This window comes from Podospora pseudocomata, chromosome 4, assembly GCF_035222375.1.
Source record: "Podospora pseudocomata strain CBS 415.72m chromosome 4, whole genome shotgun sequence".
Lineage (NCBI taxonomy): Eukaryota > Fungi > Ascomycota > Sordariomycetes > Sordariales > Podosporaceae > Podospora > Podospora pseudocomata.
Window position 1 is genome coordinate 2,702,432 of NC_085888.1, and position 20,008 is coordinate 2,722,439.

Genomic DNA, 20,008 nt, shown 5'->3' on the forward strand with positions numbered 1-20,008 from the left:
GCTCCTCGTCAGTCTCCCGACATCTATCCCTGTTGTATCAGTCAGACAGTCGTACCGAAATGACAAGATGAAAGACCATTTCGCGGGGAATAACAATGCCATGAACTTGTACAAAAATGAGGTTCACGCACTTCACTCCGAAGTGACGGCTTCACGAACCACCATATATCGATCCCGCCTCTCTTCCTCTTCTCAGCGAGCAAGACCTCTCAAACTGCGGCAGTACAATCTCACAACATCTCTGCGACAGTGAGCTCGAGAAACAAAATGGATTACCGACTTTCTGGACAATCAGAACAACATGACCCAGGCGAAGGCCCAAGCAACTGGAACACAACTCGCCCCCGTGCTCCGAGCATGCCTGCTGGGGCCCATGGCTCATACGTTGGCCAGAGTTTCAACACTGTCAACACACAATCCAGGGGTTTGCCTCAACTCACCCTCACTCCTGTCCCCGCGATTCATCCCGGTTACAATATCGGCACTCTCGCACCTGGCACCGACCTCACTATGCATCGGCAGCAAACATGGTGGGCCCCTGGCAGCTTCCCACCTTCTCCACCGGGAAAGGGCGCCACAGCGCTTACAGGCCCCAATTCTTCCAGTGTTACCCAACCCGCAGCAAGTGTGCCCAATGAACTCAAGGTTCAAGTCAAGGGGAAGTGGTTCGTTGCTCTTGTTTCTCCCGGACAGCATTCCATCATGGACTATGACTTCGCAAAATACTTTCTCGAGCTGGAAGGACTGCCCCTTCCGCCTAGGAAGCTGAAGGAGATCTCGACTTTGACGGATGGCTACACCTCAGGCCCGAAGGAATTCGCAGAGTTTACTATACACATACCTGAGCTAAACCTGGAAAGCTGGAAGATGGCAGTTGCCCTTCTCCCTCGCACCGCAAGGAACAAACCAGCCCCGATACTCTTGGGCCAAAGATTCTTCGAGCGGATCGCCAAAGATCGCAACCAGATCAGCCACAGACCCGACGATATCCAGTTGCCACGGGAGGTCGCGTCAACCCCAGCGATCGATTCGACAAACCGCACCGCACCGCATGCCATACATCCTGCAACAATAATTGGCGGACATGCTTCCACAGCGCTCAGAAGAAGAGCCTCTTGTGCAGGCGTCAACGACAACACTGTCAATCCGCGTGATTTATTTCATCATCCTCTGGGCAGCTATTTTGGTGGTGCGCCTCCCGAAGGTGGCTTTTCTTAGCGGTAGGGTCACTGGTGCTGGCGCTAGCTAGGGCGTCAAAGGTCTAAAGCCGTGGACGGAGAACGGGTTTTCTTTTTGGCTTCTTTTTTTTTTCCCTAGCTTGCTTTTATCTGCTTTTCATGCACTCACCGAGAACCAAACTTGACAACAGTCTCGAAACGTCGGACAGGGCCTTGTGGTTTGGTATAGAATCCAAAGCGTACCAGCCTCCTGCTTTCTTTGGCTTGTTGTTTTTGTTGCTTTTGTTGCTACCTACCCATATAGGTACTACATTATCATGTCTCGGTCATTTATCTGCGAGAACCGGGGCCAAACGAGATGTTAATGACTGAGTCTTGTCCCGGGCGATGATTATCAACTATTTTTGGAGGGAAGTCCCATATGTATTTTCAGCGTTGATAGTTACCCATTTCATACAGCACTACCTCAAGTTCAGACCTACAGCTGATGGATGGGCATGCCCAGACATACAACCGCCCCATCAACCACGAGTTCGACAAGGCCAACATATTCAATAAGTCGCATGACCAAGTGACAGCACATCATGGCGGTTGAAGTTTTGTGATCAATGCTGCTTACTAAGAACTTCGCAATCCAGTCCTGATATGGACAATCGTCTGACACCCTCACACTGTTGCTTTGGAGTTGAAGGTAATCGAATCTAACAATCTTATCTCTGGGGACAAATCTCGTTCCGTCCTGACTCAAATGCTCCTACCAGGAATACACTACTAACCACACCTTGGAGATTCACCGAAAACTTCCGTGGATGAAGATCTGCACTATTCCCACCCTACCTACCCTTAGTGTGGTTGTGCTCTCAGGTGCCGGGTGCAGTACCAGCGTCGGGTCATCCCCTTGACAAGCCTATTTCCTCTCGGGCAAAGCCAACCACGCCAACCTCTCCAGCTACAACTAAAGGTTCCAAGGTTTCGAGATTCCATGGAAACAGAATCGGGAAATGCGGTGCCGGCATTTTGTTGAGTACGAGCTCATCGGCTTTTGGCGATGAAAAGGTTGGGGGGACCTTGACAAGTAGGTACATGTACTTACTGTTGACGCCGCCAAGATGTGGGCGACAACTGACGCACAGGAGATACCCAGCTAGATTGTTTAGCAGCCTGACAAAATGCGACCCCAATTATCCGCGCGTGTGCCTGTCTCAATCTGGGTGAGCATGAGAGGATACGCCATTCCACTAAACTTGCTAGATCCAAACTTTTTGCAGAGAGGGGAAGCTGGGAAAGCATCCCAGACTCAGACTCACTTCTCCGGTTTTACTTCGCATGTCAAAGCCGCTATGACGGCAGTCAGCCGGTGTCCAGCCATCCAGATCACCGGGCCCCAACCGGGCAACTCCCGCGCTGTGGAAATTTCTTTCTTAGGTACACCTCTGCCACGGTTATTTATGTTAGCGTGACAGGGGTCTTTTGGTGGAATTTGCCCTGGCCGCACTAACGTCTATTTCCCCTGCGGAGATGTACTCTTCCCGCTCTGCCCATATCCGTGGTTCCGTGGTGGCTACCGGCTCGAGAGTCCTCGTCAGCTGAGGATCTGACCCGCCGAGACTGAGGGACCGACCGCTCTGATCAGATGCCGCTTCTTAATCAGAACAAAGACATTCACCATGTTTCACATCTGGCTATAAACACGAGGTCCTGATAAAGGAACAACTGCAGAACCCGGACTAGACATCTGCGCGCTCAGACCCCCACGACAGCCACGATCGCCCTGGCGGATCAGCTCCAAGAAACATCACGCTAGCAACGGGACTGCGGGTTATTCAACGGGCGATATAGGGCCAGCTGTGGTTCTTCAAGAAAAGCAAAGAACGCTCAAGAATTCATCACCGTTAGACGCCTTGTTTGTGGTGGAGACGGGCTCTGTCTCACCTTCTTTTGACCACCAACAGACATGTGGTGGGTTGGTCTAGCAGAGAAAAGGGAAAAAACTGTCAGCTGATTCGAGAAAAAAACATCTTTGGTGTCCAACAGGGCTTGCTATGCTGGGCGAGAGTATGTACTTGGCTCCGAACGGTGGTGGCTTCCAGATTCGCGCAATTACTTGCATGAGATGATATCCGAACAGGGGGTTTGACGCAAGAGCGCCCGATGACGAAGTAACTAGATCGGCTTTCCTGCTCCCTAGCCGGACGCACTCAGCTGTCAGAGTCTAATCGCATCCCCTTGCCCTGGTGGCTGTCCGTTGACAAGATAGGTATCTATACCACCAGAAGCCTCAGGTTTTGACTACCCAAGTGACTTACTTATCGCATCCAGTCCACAAAGACCTTTCTATGAAGTTTCTCAACAATTTTGAAAGCTCCCCTGCTTCCTGCTCCAGTCGTCCATGGCAACAGGCATACTGGCCAGATAATAAGATACCAACAAACCGTCAATCAGCCAGGTAGGCGTCTTGAAACCCGCCACTTGGAATTCTTCACCGCCAATCTCTCATTTGAGCCGCGTATAAATCCGGGTCATCGAGTTCGCGGCCCACGCACCAGGCGCGCGGACGCCTCGCTCGTTTCAAACATTAGTATGCATTACCGAGACGCAAGTAACATTATCATTTGGAACTAAAAGAGTCATGGATTTCCGGAACGGAGAGACGAGCGGCAAACAAGTGATTGACAACATCGTTTTTAGCCCCCTCTGTTTATTTTGGGACAGGTGAATCCGGAGACGTCTCCGGATCCACAAAATTGAGATTAGACACGTCTCCGGATGATACGGGGAAGACAGTTGAAGGAAGCAAGAGCTAAGCCAAATAAAAACGGAGCAAAAAGCCAACCCAACAGACACACAGCTTGTCGAATCCGATATTATTAGAGAGACAACTCCTCTCACAGCCAACACCTTTTTCAGATAAACGACTCCTCGACTGGAGCCCAAATCCTTGCACCAGGTTCTCCTGATGTCTTATCCTCTCTCCAATGGCGCTCCACTTCACGATCCCACTGCCACTCGCCTAGTTTCCTACGCTTGTCATGTTGTCCGGTGCTGTTGGCGCTGGCGAAGGGTGCGAGAAAAGAGATGAAGACCTTTGGGTCACCAGTGGCGATATATTCGTCGATAAGTTTGCGCTTTTTTGCTGCTTCCTCTTCGAGAAGGGCTTGCTTCCTCTGACGGATCGTGCTTAGGTCCTTGGAATTGGTACCGTTAGCAGCCGGAGTAGATGGTTTCACCGTCTTTGTGACAGGAACCTTTGTGTGTTGATGGGCGAGTTTGTTTCGAGCGGTAGTCGATCGTGTTTGGGACCTACTGACTGCTGCTTCAACGGCCCCTTTGCCCCTTTTCGGCACTCTCTTATGGTCCCTCCGTGGTCTTGTCCGGTAGGGATGCTTGCTTTTGGTGCCCAGTTCCGCTGGTTCCGATTGCGATAGGGCGTCTATATGCGTGGGGGGTTGAGCGCTGACCGAGTGAGATTCCGCGGTTAGATGGTTGCCTTGTTTTTCGCCACTCGAGTCGCTATCCGACCGTGCTCCTGGCTGGCGTGAGTTCGCATGTCTCATGGCGCCGTGTGCCGGATCTGCTGGAGGTGCGCAAACAATGGGTCCCCCAATGGCAACGATATGAGGCGAATTAAGCAAAGGTTCCCTTTCCTGGGTCAATTTGCCTCCCTTTTGAAAGAACTGGGAGCGGAACCGGGTGTAGCAACACTACCCGGGACGGCCGACAATATAAGAGCAGGACGACCGCTCCGATATAAGGAAAACTAGAAAATATCTGTGCAGTTTTGCGGCCGTCTAGGGAGTTTCAGATATGCCTGGCTTTATGAGATGAACCAATCGAGCGACTTGTAGTAAGAGTGATGCGAAGATGCAGATTGCGGCTGGGTGGAGCCTCGTCGAGACCCTTTGGTCTTCAAAGAAACATTGAACTGGCCGGACGAGAAAAGTGTTGATGAAGCCCAACTTAACCGTCTTGATTAGCTTTGTTTACAAGAGCACCACGCGAAACTCACCTTGGTTCACGGCTCTTCAGCCGTAAGTATCCGAATTGGTTGAACAACGGTTGTAGGGCAATGAGGAGGGTTTGACCTCTTGATCACCATGATAATAGTTTCTACGCCGAGGCATTGCGAACGACCAAGGTGGGAACTGAGTCGGAAGCGACCATGAGCGCGACGCAGTTGTGCCGAAATGCCCTCTTCCCCGCAGTTGAATGTGGCCGGCCCTATACGAAACAATAAATCAGCCCCCATTGCTTGAGATGGTGGGCAAGCGGGGTATCAGCGGTGGTTTACCTGCTCCCGGTCACTCTTTTGATGATCGTTGCCCAGCGCTGAACTAACTACACGGAGTAGGTAGCAGCCAACATCTCAGCTCCAGCAGAGCCGGGCGTAGGTGAGAACAACAAAAAGGAGTGAGGTCGTGCTTGCCACAAAAGGCTGCTCAAGTCAATCCCGCATGGTGACCAGGTGCCCCAGCCCGCCTTAGCTGCCCCGTTAATTAACCCTCAAAAGGTGGGTTGTGCCACAATGTTGCGGACGGGCGGGAGGGAAGGCGGTGTTTTTGGGGCAGCAAGCGCTAGCCACCTTACCTCGTAGATGGGGAGCGGGCAAAGAAACTTTCCATCTTCATCCACATGTTCCTCCTCTCTCGCCTCTTTGCGGTATCAACAACAAGATGGTCACCAAGGATCCTCCAATAATGGGCCACGTCATCTTACCAATATACATTGAATTGGAATTCCCACCAGACACTGGCCGACGGTGAAGAGATGCTGCCATCGCCTGAGCTGGTTGGGCAACTCACCCCATATCCGCCCGTCTTGGAGTGGGCATACCCCTCATGCCTGGATTGCCAACACACACCTCTTGGTTACACTTCCCGTCAGTCTTCCTGTTCATACCAAAAAGCTTGGTACATAGTGGAGACAATTCCCTCACGGTGACCAATACTATTGCTTTGTCGGTGAGTATCAGTGGTGGAAGCATGCCGTCGCTGACCAGAACAGGGGTATACCGATGCCGCCAGCCTCGAATAACCTCAACATAGCCTCGCCCCTGGCAATGGACGACCCAGTTTGCCCGTGGGAAAACCTCGCCTGCAACAGTTTCCCCCCGTCCTTCTGATCCACCTTTGAAGAACGGAATCTTACCCAGCCGAAGCACTCAGGTAAATGAGGGTTTGTTATGGGACTCTGTGTCCCCCCTGGATTTGGTCTGGCCCCTTTGATCCCCCCATCCCCCATCTTTATCATCCCTGCCTATTCAGCTTTCGCCTGAGCCTGTTGCTGTCGCCGCTGTGTGAGGCATCATAGCGGCACCTCCCTTCTTGACGCCCTTCATTCTTCTTCCTGCTCTCCTTCCCACTCTTTATCGACACTCCGCGTGCTCAGCGTTATTGCACCGACTCATTGCTTCTTCGTGCGTCCTTCCACCAGTTTGGAATATCCATAGCTTTCGCCAACATCCATTCGAAATTCCCCTGGGATCCCCGCAACCACACTGCCCTCTTGTCCACATACTTGCCGCGCTGTGCAGCGGTTGTGTGGCATTGTTTTCCCATTGCCACTTTGGGAACTTGGAAAAGAAATTCCCACTCAGCAGTGCTCAACCAAGGTAGGCACCGCAAAGGACGGAAGCTCAAAAAAGGAAGACACTCACGAAATCCGAGCTCTGGTTCTCACCTTCTTCTTGGACACCTACCTTAACTTATTAAGAGTGAAGTCCTTCTTGACTCAATCCATCGCCATCACCGGTAAGACTTCCCGCGAGCCGTTGTAAGAGCTTTCAGCTGATCAGAATACAGAAACCACATCCAAACAACCCGGCTTGGAGAACCCAATCCCAACTAGGAGTATCAGCTTCCGTTGTTCTCCCAGTGACGGACTGTCGTCGCCTATTTTGATCCCTAGCCAAAAGCACAACCATCAGTTTGCGCAGCCTTCAACATCCCCATCCTCTCCACCTCGCAACACGCACCGCTCAAGAGCCATGCCCGCTCACCATGTGTCTCGAAACAAAAACGGTCTGGCCATGGTCAGGGAAGCCCAGAACCCACAAACGACCACCAGTGTCCCGACAGACTCGAGGTTGCCCATTCCTCCTGGTGCTGCTGAGCGACCGGTAAGAAAACGGCGTCGCTCTTCAGGCTTAAGCGCCGTGCAGCCAGAGAATGCTTCCAGGGCAATCAACCTCCACGAGGCACCTCCCATCGAAACACGACCGAGAGTTGAGACGTTTGTGCCAATTTCGTCAGAAATAAACTCTGAAAGACACGTTTCTAGAGGCAGTTGGAGTCGGCGGAGGCTCCTTCAGGAGGTCAGAGAGGCGGTCTCATTTTTGTCAGCATCAGGAGAAAAGTTCGCAATCGGCGTGATAGTCAGGAGAGATCTTCAGCAATCCTTTGTATCTGAGTCGGCTGTTAGCTTCTTGGGGTTTAGACCAATGAACCTACCTGTACCACGGCGTCCCTTGCTCAGCATTTCATCGGGGCAAATCCGACCAGAACGATATGTTCGAGCCGTCGTCGAGCAAGTCGAGATTAGCAATGGCGGTCGGGTGAGATTACAAACAGGTGATATGCTGGTGGTCGACGACCGACAATTCCCTCCTGGTGTTCATGCTATTCTGTGTGGGAACTTTTTCCAACGAGACGAGGCAGGGCATTCTTCCTCAATTGCCGCCAACCAGAGTACTTACTCACAACGACAACCACATCGGACTTCATACCAGAAGTCGGCTCAATCGAGCACAGCGAGAAGCGAGTTCACGAGTGACTCGAGTCTCTTTACGATGCCAACATTAATAAACAACTTGGTCTTTGATGATGATGCGGGTAAGTGGTTTTTTTCTTCTTCTGCCGAAATGGGTTGGGGTCTGGGTCAGGGGACTTATAAAGGGCAATTGCGGTTCGGTGCTCGGTCCGCACCACTGCGTCCTTTAAGGCCCGGCCCGACGATCTACACCCGACAAGTTTCAGATGGCGTAAAGCCTGGTTCTAACATACATCGACCAGGAATCCCACCCTGCTATGCACCATACAACGGCCACCACCAGCAAACTGGGATCCCAACATTGATCCATCCCAACGCAGGCCAAGGTTACATGACAGCTGCAATCCCGCCTCTAAATACTGGTCAATTTATGCAACCACCATGGAATCAGAACATGGTCATGGACAACTTTCCGCCATTGGGTAACCAAAATTTCAAGATGCCAGGTCCAGCACCCCCCCCCAACGGGGCATACGGCCCTGATGGGGGTCAGCATGGCCAGCATTGAATGGGAATACCCAACATTTCCAAGATCAGGATTAACAGTAAAGAGGTGGCTTGCGTCACCCACCTTCATGCAACTGGCCTGTATTCCAAGGTTCTTGCAATCACTATAGGCCAGCTAGTCTTTCTGGCTTACATGTCTTGCAACTCACCCCGCACCAGTCCAAAATCCCAACTCGCGGGACAGTACCTATCCAATCATAACCCGCTTTGAGAAGGTATGCCCCCTCCCGCCCTCCGAAGAGTCACTCGATGATGACTAGGGGAGGGAAACATACAACACCAGCATTCATATCATCCCCTCTCTCACTCACAAAACGACAATTCTTGGAGTCTGCGACTTTGACTTGCGACCAGAATTCAACATCAAGACGATACGAATCCCATGACAGGCCTCCGAGATGATTTGCTATTGTGGGGAAAATGGCGTGAATGCCCGGTTAACTTGTTAAATGATGCCCAAGCACCTTTGTGTTGGAAAATACACGGGGGTTTCTGAATGGCTGTCACGACTTAATAGCTACGTTGATTTGAAGCCTGGAAAGCTAATGGAGCTCGCGGACGACGAAGACGAGCAAAAGGAGAAACCGACTTGCGCTAAAACTGCCTGGGAGGGTCCGTTATCCAGATGTAAGACCTGCGCAGTTGAAAGAGAGAAGCTGTTAAGGAATGAGTAATGAATGAGGAGGAAGATAATGACTGGGTAACTACCTATGAAGAGGCTTTGGGGACTTGGGTCAGACTTATATAGATTGGGTTTCTGTCTTCTGTTTCGGTTGGGGAAGGGGGTCCCCCGTATTCTCCGTTTTCGTCTTTGCATTTCGGTTCGGTTCACCACATCACGTTGCATTTTTTGGTCGTTTGCCTTGGCATCTATTCTCAGACCTGTCATCTAGCTAGTTCCATAGAAGCGAAGCGAAGATGAGCCCTTCGGTCCTCAATTCAGAAGAGAATGTTTCATTGGCTTGTGATGCTCGGACTGCATGGGTGAGCGACGTGATGGTGAGGCACAACGATTTCCAATCGGGGGATCCGCGGCGTGATTTAGGGATTTGATCGTGTGAGACCCAACGCTGTGGCGTGTTCAATTTGGGCTTGTCGTACCACGAGACTTTATCGGGCGTTGGGAAGGTTATTTCCAGCTGTTGTTGGGATGGCATCTTGAGCAGTGTGAGAGGGGATTTTAAGTAGGTCATTTGAGAAGGATCACAGGATTTGACCACTTGAAGGTGGAATAAACTTGATGTGGTGTGTTCAGCCGTTCTTTGGCTTTGTGCCGTGGAGCCTGGGCCGCACCGCTGAGGATGCCCTAACTGAACCCTAATCCCTGCTTGCCTAAACCCGAGGAGCTCAGCCTTCTTACGACACACCGAGATTATTCGGTCTGTTTGGTTGCCCTAAATCGTATTGTCATGCGGCTAGGTATGATAGGATAATCACTTTATTTTGTGAAGCCGAGGTGCGAATGTCTTACAGTGCCGAAGGGTGCATACTGACAGGAATTTCTCCCGCCGCAAAAGGGGGACCGAGGGGGGCGGGTTAGGTTAGGTAATTTACTTGAGGCTGAACCTGAGATATTCTTGATGTGACTTTCGTGTTCATGAAATCATGCTGTGAGAGATTCGGTTGCATCTGACTGTGCCCGGGAGCTGGGGAGAGAATGTTATCTCGGTGAGGTTTACAGTCCATCTGGAAGTTTAACCCATTTGGATGAGTTCAATGGATCGAGGATACAAACGGGATAGAGATACATTGATAGATTCCAGTCTCCATTCCCGTGCCAAGTTCGGTTTGAACGGATGATCATTCAACGGTCTGGTGGGGTGGACCAGGGGGAGGGCATAATCGGGCGTACGCTAAGTTGTTTCGGTCTGTGCCGGATGCTCTGTGCCATAAGGGCTGCTCGTTCAGCGTGGAATGAGGGGTGGTAATTCGTTAATTCCTCGGGTTGAGGTGGATATCTCGGTGGTGTGACGTTTATAACATGAAAGCTGAGATCTATTGACGAGTGGGCCGCCGGCATGTATGCAGGGCTCGGTTGTACGGGGTGAGATATGGACCTAGGGAGATGGAAATGGGGTTTGAGAGAGATCATAGCCGTGGTTGTTTTTGTGCGATGGGGACGGGGGGATTGGTGGCTCATGGTGAAGGTTTCTTTGGCTTCGATGCTAGTGATTCTGAGGGCACTTTGCAGGGTTCAAGAGCACCTAATTTGAAGCAAAAGAAAGCAAATAATACATGTATACCAGAAACGAAGCGCAAGACTGGCTACAAACTGAGAAGAGCAACCAAGGAAACAGTACATAGAGCTGTAGCACCAAAGAAAGCCTATGGCCCTCCGACAATATCCCCGTACTCCAACTGCATTGAAGCCGCCGAATCATAGCATCACCTCATGTGTGCCAAAGCGTCAAGGTGAGTTGATGCACTTGTAATGATCTCTATTATTCGGTAAATAGGTCAAATAACTTCGGAGGGCGTGGTTTTATGGCCCAAAAGCTCCAGTGGATGAACCACTCTGTGAGAACTGGCTCGCTGTCTTGATCACGCCAATGAGGCCACTGACATCTCCGGTGCGCATATACAGGTCTTCTGCCTGTTTTCTTTGCTGTTGAAAGGCTTCGCTTTGGAATTGCTGTTGGATCTGGCAGTCCATCCAGGCACCATTGATATCGGCTAGGCTGGAAGAGTTCTGCCTAGATGGCGCGGGGGTGTAGATGCTGGGGGCTGTAGCCTCGGAGAATGCGCTCTTAGTTGAAGCTGGGTCTGAGCAGTTGGATAGCTGGTCATCTTCTGGGTCCGGGGATACTGTCCGAGAGGTGTCTGGAAGTTCTGGGGGAGAACGAGCTCTGGCCCATCGATTTGGCTCTTGCCGGCATGTGTGTTGCAAGCCGCTGAGGTTTCCAAGTTGGGGTCCAGTATTCAAGGAGGGTTTCCGTGAGGTCAGAGGTGTAATCCATGCTGGATCCCGTAGATAATCCGGAATAGGCATTGTCTCCTGTTCACCTCGAAAGACTGACGTTCTGGCAACGTTCTCAAACCATTGTGTCCCGCCAGCGAATGCGATCATGGGAGATGATCCTGCGATGACAAGGTGCCTCGTTGTAAATTTGGGATTTGGAGTTTCGTATCTCCAGTCAACATGAACAATGTGTCTCTTAATCTTTACCAAGGCGTCTAGTTCGTCGAGGCCGATTTCGAGGAGTTTGGATGCCAGAGCAGTAGAGATAGTGTGCGGTCCTCCTAGGTCGATAGATACAGGAGACACGAAGTGCTCTAACAATCCGGAAGCTAGGCCACCATGTGAATGTTCGTGAAGCCCAGTAATGCAGATTGAGTCCTGTTAAGGTCGCATTGTTAGCATGCCAAAGAGCCTGCGAATATCTCAGGAAGAACCACATACAAAAGTATCAGCTTCACCGGTCGAAGACGTTTGCGCCATAGTTATTGATGCTTCAGAGATGCTGAACAGAAGGCTGATGATCGGGAAACTCCCGGAGAGGGGAACTATGTGATCTTAAGAGAGAAAAAACTGCTTCGTCTAAGAAGACTTGTAGTTGCAAAACTCGGCTTTAGCCCTTAGTCTCCACAGGATGAGTTATCTCTCAGCCAAATTTGGCACGGGGAAAGGCTCCGAGCCATCGCCGCGTGTGTACGTAGCGTAGCATGATATCCCGGTTTTCAAGGCCATTATTGCTCCGCGGCAATGCGACACCATATGTCTCGTATCAATCAGAACGGCAAGCGCGATACAAGCCTAAAAAGGGGAATTGTAAATTGGTGGTGGCTGCATGAGGGTCAAACAGTCTGCAACCAATCATGGAACACTTCGGATACACCCCTGCCAAACAGGGTGTGGGACTGAAAGGCATCGAACTGCTCACATGGCAAGGTACCTAGTAAATACCCGCCCAGGGCGTCCATTTGTGCTTAACCTCATAGATGACAGGAGCAATACATTGCCAGATACCAGTCACTAGAACCGTAGATATGCTACTTACGCCCAAGATGCTTATTGAAACGGCTTACGTAGAATACTCTGGCGGTCTCATGCGGCTTGGGTCGGTTTGCAAAGGGACGACTCTCTCTTCTCTTGGCTGGTGTCGCCCGTCAGTTTTCCAATTACCCAAAACTCCAAAATCAACCCTGGTGGTGGGAGCTGAATGCAGGTCCCACCAACCACCATGAACCTCGGCCAGAACACCATGTTTGTGGGCTTCCTACTGGTCCCTGAAGCTTTGGAAAATGCTCTCAACGAGCTAGCTTTGTCGTGTCTGGCCGGTGAAATCCGCTTCTTCGCTCCCATCAGTCTGCCTGATAAAAAACCCCCAGTATTGACTGTAAGTGCTCCGCGGCCCATATCATTCTACCAGCATTAAACGCCCGACGCCTCCTTTTCATCTCGTCCCATCAAAGTGAGCCAAATGACCCCGCCAAATACTCTCGGCTTATCAGACCCAGAGCTCTCTCCGCTTGTTTGCTCACCGAGCCTTCTGGTTACCTCTTGTCGACGACAACTTGCGCTGACGAGACCATCTCCACCTTTGCTTAAGCAAGAAGTGTCTTTGACAGAGTCAACACGAGAACTCTTTTGTCTGCTTTCCAGCTCCGCGTTTGTCAGCTTGGATCTTGTCCTGAAGAATTCCAGAAGCTGCCGTCCAACGCAACGAGCCGCAATCTTGCGTGTGCCCGAAAGTGCATACCCGGCAAGTCCATCGACGAAAAGCGCAGCTGCTCGATCTCATCTAGCCCACCTGCGCCATTCTATACCAGTTCAAGCATCTCGAGTTGGCTGGGAGTTTGGTATCGAGAGCGGCGGGGTTAGGCAGAGGAAGTGTCGTGTGCGGGAGCAGCGGGACTGTCTAGAAGGGAAAATCACAAAGTTAGCAACAACATAACATCTCCAAGACTTCTCCGAAGACTAATGCATATGCCTTGATAGACACTTCCATCCTGATCAGCGGTCCTGTTAGGCGTCACCGTGCGACTCCACCGACAACACCTTTCGCACACGGCCCAAATTCAGACCCCAGAGACGCCTCAAGCTGCAGCCACAGCTTGCTAGTTTTTCACCTGGAGAAGGTCATCTACCTACCACAAAACCAAATCTGCAGAACCGCTGCTCGGGCTGCTCGACATCCGTAAAACCAAACCTCGGGATAAAGCCCAGCAACAATGCAGCCTCGCGATCCCCCCTGGGCTCGGCGACGGAGAGTTCGCCACTTTCAAAATAATTTTCTCGTCCCGGGCGAGTTCATGACAGAAATTGGGTTAATCACAGAGACCCCGAATTATGACGTCGTCAGACTACCGGGGTGTCTCATCAGCCCCAGGTTCCGAAACTCCTATATGCTGGACGACACCGCCCACATTCTGGGCGGTCAGCCAGGCGAGTATCCGTCGCGCGAGATGACCGCGGACGAAACCCGCATGACTACGTTTACATCCCCGCTAGGGCCCATGTCCAGCAGCCGGACTGTTGTCGCCGTGTTTGAGATCCAGCAACTTTCGTTGAGGTTTGAGCTCATGAGGTTCCTTGTCGTGAGTAGCAACCTGTGTCGAGAGCAGGGGATCAGTGTGATCCTGGGACTGCCGTTTATCCAATGGTACCAGGCTCGGATGGCTATGCTTCCCCAACCGCGGCTCGCGTTAGCTGCTGATACTGATGCACAGTATGCTCAAGACCAGGGTGACCAGGGGCTGCCTAACAGCGGCGGTGGCGGTCAAGAGTGTGGCAATCGCAGTAATGTCGATGAGTGGGTCCAGAGGCAGCAGATCCAGCAGATGCCCGTGGTCATCGCCGCTGATGAGAGCGTGGGTACCATGGAAGGCGCCATGAATGACCCAGAACTGAACACATGGTGTGTAGTCAAAACAAGCTTTTGAAGGAGGTTCATGCAACGCTAACGTCGTGTCGATTGGTAGGGATATCCTTGTGGCCCCGGCAGAGATGGGTGCCCACATCAGCTGACCGCTGCTGTGGTTCATAACTTCATTTGTGGACGGCGACTCGGCGAGGACAGCCAGTGAGAGTGAAGCAGCCAGGGTAATGGAGTGAAGACATTGGCTACCAGGTCAGACTGATGCAAGAACTGCACACGAGTAACCGGTGAGATGTCGGTTGGTTGTCTGACACTTGGTTGGCCCATCATCGAACCCCGTTTTCATTTGGAAATATTATCTCATGATTCGTGTCTGACTGGCAGTTACCAGCTGGCTGGGTTCGTGTTTCATCGTGTGTGTGGGCCCAGTCCCGGGAGAACTGCGGATAGACGGATGTCAGGGATGGGCTAGTGTTTGCTTATTTCGACGTCGCAGATCCACATCATATCGTGTTCGCATTAGCTGGAGATGGACACTCGGTGGCTGCTTGAAGAACGTCAGTTTCAGGGTTGGTCATGAGGAGAAGGCTTTTTGAGTGGGTGGGGTGTGGATTTGGCATGTTCTGGAAGCTGTGGGAAGGGGCAGGAGGATTGTGATGATTTTTATGACCAAATCTCCTTGCAGTTTTTGTGCTAAACTAGCACCCACCCAGGGTTCGCTTGGAAAGCTCTTTGGCTCTCCAATAGGGCCGCTCTGGACATACGTTACGTTGTTCGATTTTATTCAAGTAGCCTAGATCCCAGACTGATAGTCTAGACACTCAATCATACGCTTATGAAGTATCACAATCTTGAAGCTCTGCGTAAGTAGTCGCCAGAGAGCAGGGGTAGTCAGGGTTAGGGCTTAGCACCTATAATCTACCTATACACAGAACCACTCAGGGCCGACAACCATGTTAGTTCTGTCGGCTACAGTATCGAGGCCCTATTCCCACAATACTAAGTATATGGTATGCTCAGGGACTTCTACCTCACAGCTTCTAGTACATTGACTGCTGATGGCGTGTAACGTAATGTGCAGAGGAAGTAAAAATATGCTCGAGATTCACGATATTCTAACAGTGACCTATGGCCATCCCCAAGTAAAAGGAAATGTGAGAAATACTAAATAAACATCATACATACTCGACAGGACATGAATCATTTGTCTACCATCCCCCGAAACACCGCATCAGAAACATTATAACTCAAGTGAACTCGGTGGTATCACTCAGAACAAACACTGTTGTCCGACGGTGAAATAGACCGAGACTCCATATGTCGTTTGTGGCAGGTACTCAAGCTGCTCTTCCCGGACATAATGTATTGTTGCACCTGCATAACCCGAAGAAGACAGTTCACCTCACCCGTCGCCTTACTATGCTGCTCAGCACGCCGTCGAAGTTCGCTGAGGAAGGTCGGGCACGGTTGTTGTGTGTAGTCGAGCTGTCTTCTCCGTCTCCTTTTGCTTATGCCGCAGTATTGATTCGGGGAGATCTTGCCTGCTCCTGTCAAAAGAGGCGGAGAAGGATAGGATGTCTTCGGCTGAGCTCGAGAGTCTTGCTGGGATTTGCGTAACCTTTGGTGGTTACTCGTTATCTTTTGAAGTCTGTCTAACCGTTCGGCAAAGACGATGGTATAGTTCTGTGCATCAACCGTAGATGTGGTGTCGGTGATCTTATGGCGAGTGGTGATCACGGGATATGAACCCTCAGTGCTGGCGGTAAGACGCCAGTGTAAAGTGACGTTGCTAGCTTTTGCAGGAAGGCGATCTGAAAGTATAGAACGTAACAGCGTGATTGGGATCTCGTTCTGTTGGTTGGAGGTTCCACTGGAGCAAGGAAAGCTACAGGGCTTGTCAAATTGTCGACATGCTGCTGGAATTCCCGGAACTGTCACAGAATGAAGATATATCCTCGACAACTGCCCCAATGTTAGCTTGAGATCTCTCGTTGCTGCGAATCGGTGGCAACTTGCTCTGTCTTGGGGTTCCTCTACCTTGATTGTCACAGCCTGTTGATCGGAAGACATTGTTGAAGAATTAGGTGGGAAGGCAAGGGTGGGAGTTGTTGAAAGTCTTGTATGCCGTGAAAGTATCATTCTAGACATCGTTATATACGTCTGGGTTTAGCACCATAGACAGAGTAAAAGCTCACCGAGAAGGATGCATCAACAAGGCGTACACTCATGATCTCACGGGTAAGAGTCGTGGCTTGAAACTGGTCTACCATTATCAGGGCCCATTTCTGATCCACAAACCAAGCCAACTGATTCCATTCTCGTAGAGCCTCAATGTGCCTGAGTGGGTTCGGTTTAACAAATGTGCTATCAACATGCTTGCAAGAGGCTACAATGAGGTATGTTAACTCAGATCCTCGCCACAGCATATCCATCGGGCACTGGATGAGAATCATGTTATCAAACAGTGAAGATGGAAATGCCAAAAGGAAGCTGAACTCATCCCCAATCGATAACAGATTGCTCCAACCGGTAACACATTGATCTTGCCCAAAAGGGGGTTGCATAAACGCCTGTTCATTACATCAGTGCTTTTCAGCTCCGTCGCTGTCCAATCATGAAGGCTGAATTTTGGTGAAATAAGCGCCTGCCATCCTCTCGCAGGGTCAATTTGGAAGTTCATAACCGCAGCACCTGCCCCGTTCACACCGAAGGTAGGTCGCGCACTTCTCTCTCTCTCTTTGCAGCCCTGCAGGCCTGAATCTGTTTTAAGGCACGATTGAGTGACCAGTTCCCTCGAATGTCCGCAGCTCTGGTCCCGAACTAACCCGACACTCACAAACACCAACCTATTCCGACAATTCCAATCCCGGCTTTCTGGCCTTGGCAGGTTCGCCTCCCCTCACACCGACTGCGCTTTCGAATAACCCCGCACATGAGTCCGGTGCCAGCTACCGTCACGATCATGCTCCTCGATGCGATGCGGTTCATACCACGACTGGAAGTTTCACTCGCGGTCCATCGAAATGGATGAAATTGACAATACATACTGAGGGGCTGGCTCATGTACATTTCCATCAAGCGGGCTGTGTCTGGCTTGGTCATGATGGTTGTGGAGATGGAATTCCCTGTTGTAACTTGCTGCGATTTAGGGTACAGGTTGCTGATTGGAGACCTGGAGCTTCCTGGGCTGTAAAACAGCGCCCATTTTACACAGGGCCTTTGCTCATGAATACACCGAGTGCAGGATTCAGCCTACCCTTCATAAATGTTTTCCATTATTGATTACATCTGAGGTGAAGTGGCCTCGATTTCCCTTTTATATGCTGTGGGTCATGGACTGAAGGGTGTGGGTAGGTTGGCTTTTGAGTCTGGAAGGTCCCTCGGATTCAACTTTGACATTGGTCCACTAGATGCCCTGTTCCCCTTGGCAATACCATTTGCTTTATTTCGGACTTAGATTCTCTTTTTGTAATTACATCCCACTTGAACACTTATCCTACTCTTTTGGAACGGCCGTTATGATTGGAAGGCTTCTATGATATTGTGCATTAGGCCGTTCCCCTCCGATATTTCTATCAGACTGCCTCTCCCCCCCCAGCCACGATCACTCTGTGCCCCCTCAACTAAGACTCGGAAGTTAAAAGAAAGAGACCGACTCACAGCAAAGACCTCGGACAAAAGCACACGAACTTGTGCTATTTCTTTCTCTATAGCCATCACCGTTGCTTTGGGCGGTTCGGTCACAGTCGAAGGGGTTTTGCTTTGGCACGGGTAATTCTCCCCTCAACAAACACTCAGATATTTACTGATGGATGTCCAGAAAGAACTAAGTTCTGTCATCCTTGAGGAGCAACTACGCCATCATGAGCGACGTACAACCTGCATTCAACGCCATCCTCCGCCGGGTCAACGCCACAGTGCTTCATGTGAATCATCGCCGAGAATGCATCATGGGTGCTAAAGTTCTTCCTAATCATGTGGGTACAGAGGGCGTCACCTTACAAACGTGGTATTCAGAACACCATCGAGTCAACTACATCTCTAAGGACATGCTAGGGGCGCTCGAATGGAACTATTACACTCCGGACCTTGGCAGAACTCTGAACCCACGGGGAGGTGTCTTCAAACCTGTTGGATGGGTCGATCTTTACGTGCAACAGCCAAATTCCCCGTTCGAATGGAAATTTGTTCGATTCCATGTCCTTGACGAACCCCTTGGGATTGAAGTGTTCGACATCCTCGGCCAGCCCCGGAGATTTGATCTCATTATCGGCGAGGCCAGCTGCGCTCAGCTCTTGGGTAACGCTTTCGACTACCAGCAGTACAACTTCGACCCCGAGGGTTTTGAACAGCAAAGGCAATACGACTATGCTCTTTGGGAACAGCAGCAGCTTGAGATATTGAACAGGGAGCAACAAGATTACGGTCGCTACGATTGGAACTGGTATGTTTCGCTGGTTTTGCCCCTCTATCATTCATTCCACACTGACATCAATCTCTTCCAGATTTTCTCTCTCTAAATCAGCGGGGGCATCCACGCGCGCTCTTTTGGCTTCGGGATTTCATCAAGTCGGTGCTTTTTACCGACGCGGGGGATATTTAAGGAGATTGATTTTAGGGCGGACTTTTGCGTGTTCTGATTTACATTTCCTATCGTGCTATTACACGCACGTTAACCCTGTCTAACGTTTCTTACACCAAACCTTCTAACACCTGTATCATTCGACCTCCCCAACACGACTACCTCCCGACACTTTATCATACGGTGAAGAAAATTCCACTGATGTCAAGATATTATTATTCTCGCTTTTGCCAGTTTTACTAGTCCAGGTTTTGGCTTTATTTGGGATTTTGGAGGATTTCTTTCTCTTATATCGCTGGAAATAGCAGAATCTTTGTACGCAACGAGAATAAAACATCAGCTGCGAAACAAAAAAAAACAAAAAAAAAACACAAGACAGAATGACTGTTGTTGCAAGTCGTGACACCGCCTCCATAGAAGTTGCATGGCATCTGTTGCCCGGAGCCAACCAACTCCACGTCCACCGATCCCAGACCCTGACCAACAACCCAGCCGGCGCGCAGACGAAAATCCCGTGACCACACAGCATCCAGCGGCACTGACATTACTATGGTAGACCCCCCAGCAGACTCCCAGAATACCGGGGTTTAGTTTACGAAACCCACCTAAAAACCACGGCACACTACCGCCTGCCGCCTCATCAACCCCTGCCTCTTATCTCCTCCCACAAAATACCGCCTACCAACCTGCAAAGACCTTGTAGCACCCGAACCAAAATTTTGCACCGCCCGGTCCCATCTCCCTGCTCCCGCACGAGTGGAGTGTGTATCAAAGTGCGCGCCCCTCGGCAAGGCGGGAAGGATCGCAGCTTACCAGCAGATTTGATGCCGAAACAAGGACCATTGATCGTCATTTTTCTCATGTTACACACATCGCACTTGGGGCTTCAGGCGTTATTTTACCGAGGCATGACAGCAGCCACGTTTCTGGTTCTCTCTTTCCAGGGTCAAAAGTAACAACAGGTTGCCTCGTATCTTCTGCATTCGGTGTACATGTTAGTGTATGTAATGTCCGCAACTGTGTGCGAGTGGTCGGTGTAAAACTAACAAGCGAAAAACACCCAAGTCGAGTCCTGGAGGGGAAAAAAGGAAAATGAGGGAGCCAACAAACACAGTCTGCCGGCTTGGTAAATGCAGCAAAGAGGCTCAGTGGTCGTG

General features: G+C 50.7%; 9 protein-coding genes across 9 annotated transcripts; 5 read left to right on the forward strand and 4 right to left on the reverse strand.

The window, feature by feature from the left end:
* Positions 1-267: 267 nt before the first annotated feature.
* Positions 268-1,218, forward strand: QC762_407108 (uncharacterized protein; the record flags this gene model as incomplete). The annotated part of the gene is made up of 1 exon (XM_062890169.1): positions 268-1,218. One exon carries the CDS (start codon positions 268-270, stop codon positions 1,216-1,218), a length of 951 nt encoding a protein of 316 aa, XP_062743801.1.
* A 2,863-nt stretch (positions 1,219-4,081) lies between these two features.
* Positions 4,082-4,732, reverse strand: QC762_0069620 (uncharacterized protein; the record flags this gene model as incomplete). The annotated part of the gene is made up of 1 exon (XM_062883727.1): positions 4,082-4,732. One exon carries the CDS (start codon positions 4,730-4,732, stop codon positions 4,082-4,084), a length of 651 nt encoding a protein of 216 aa, XP_062743802.1.
* A 1,092-nt stretch (positions 4,733-5,824) lies between these two features.
* QC762_407102 (uncharacterized protein) lies at positions 5,825-9,627 on the forward strand. Its single transcript, XM_062890167.1, has 4 exons — positions 5,825-6,054; positions 6,180-6,925; positions 6,977-8,005; positions 8,186-9,627. Exons 3-4 carry the CDS (start codon positions 7,162-7,164, stop codon positions 8,449-8,451), a joined length of 1,110 nt encoding a protein of 369 aa, XP_062743803.1. The 5' UTR covers positions 5,825-6,054; positions 6,180-6,925; positions 6,977-7,161; the 3' UTR covers positions 8,452-9,627.
* Positions 9,628-10,658: 1,031 nt separating this feature from the next.
* QC762_407100 (uncharacterized protein) lies at positions 10,659-11,997 on the reverse strand. The gene is made up of 2 exons (XM_062890166.1): positions 11,851-11,997; positions 10,659-11,787 (listed from the first exon to the last, which is right to left on the reverse strand). The coding sequence occupies exons 1-2, from the start codon at positions 11,887-11,889 to the stop codon at positions 10,933-10,935; spliced, it is 894 nt and encodes a 297-aa protein (XP_062743804.1). The 5' UTR covers positions 11,890-11,997; the 3' UTR covers positions 10,659-10,932.
* A 634-nt stretch (positions 11,998-12,631) lies between these two features.
* Positions 12,632-13,592, forward strand: QC762_0069650 (uncharacterized protein; the record flags this gene model as incomplete). Its single annotated transcript, XM_062883728.1, has 3 exons — positions 12,632-12,787; positions 13,054-13,267; positions 13,390-13,592. The coding sequence occupies 3 exons, from the start codon at positions 12,632-12,634 to the stop codon at positions 13,590-13,592; spliced, it is 573 nt and encodes a 190-aa protein (XP_062743805.1).
* Positions 13,593-13,622: 30 nt separating this feature from the next.
* On the forward strand, positions 13,623-15,115 carry QC762_407095 (uncharacterized protein; the record flags this gene model as incomplete). Its single annotated transcript, XM_062890165.1, has 2 exons — positions 13,623-14,308; positions 14,373-15,115. The coding sequence occupies 2 exons, from the start codon at positions 13,623-13,625 to the stop codon at positions 14,416-14,418; spliced, it is 732 nt and encodes a 243-aa protein (XP_062743806.1). The 3' UTR covers positions 14,419-15,115.
* A 344-nt stretch (positions 15,116-15,459) lies between these two features.
* QC762_0069670 (uncharacterized protein) lies at positions 15,460-16,728 on the reverse strand. Its single transcript, XM_062883729.1, has 3 exons — positions 16,465-16,728; positions 16,307-16,385; positions 15,460-16,231 (listed from the first exon to the last, which is right to left on the reverse strand). Exons 1-3 carry the CDS (start codon positions 16,476-16,478, stop codon positions 15,536-15,538), a joined length of 789 nt encoding a protein of 262 aa, XP_062743807.1. The 5' UTR covers positions 16,479-16,728; the 3' UTR covers positions 15,460-15,535.
* Positions 16,729-16,973: 245 nt separating this feature from the next.
* QC762_407086 (uncharacterized protein) lies at positions 16,974-19,247 on the forward strand. Its single transcript, XM_062890163.1, has 3 exons — positions 16,974-18,040; positions 18,090-18,711; positions 18,775-19,247. Exons 2-3 carry the CDS (start codon positions 18,133-18,135, stop codon positions 18,787-18,789), a joined length of 594 nt encoding a protein of 197 aa, XP_062743808.1. The 5' UTR covers positions 16,974-18,040; positions 18,090-18,132; the 3' UTR covers positions 18,790-19,247.
* Positions 17,102-17,371, reverse strand: QC762_407088 (uncharacterized protein; the record flags this gene model as incomplete). The annotated part of the gene is made up of 1 exon (XM_062890164.1): positions 17,102-17,371. The coding sequence occupies one exon, from the start codon at positions 17,369-17,371 to the stop codon at positions 17,102-17,104; it is 270 nt and encodes an 89-aa protein (XP_062743809.1).
* Positions 19,248-20,008: the final 761 nt, after the last annotated feature.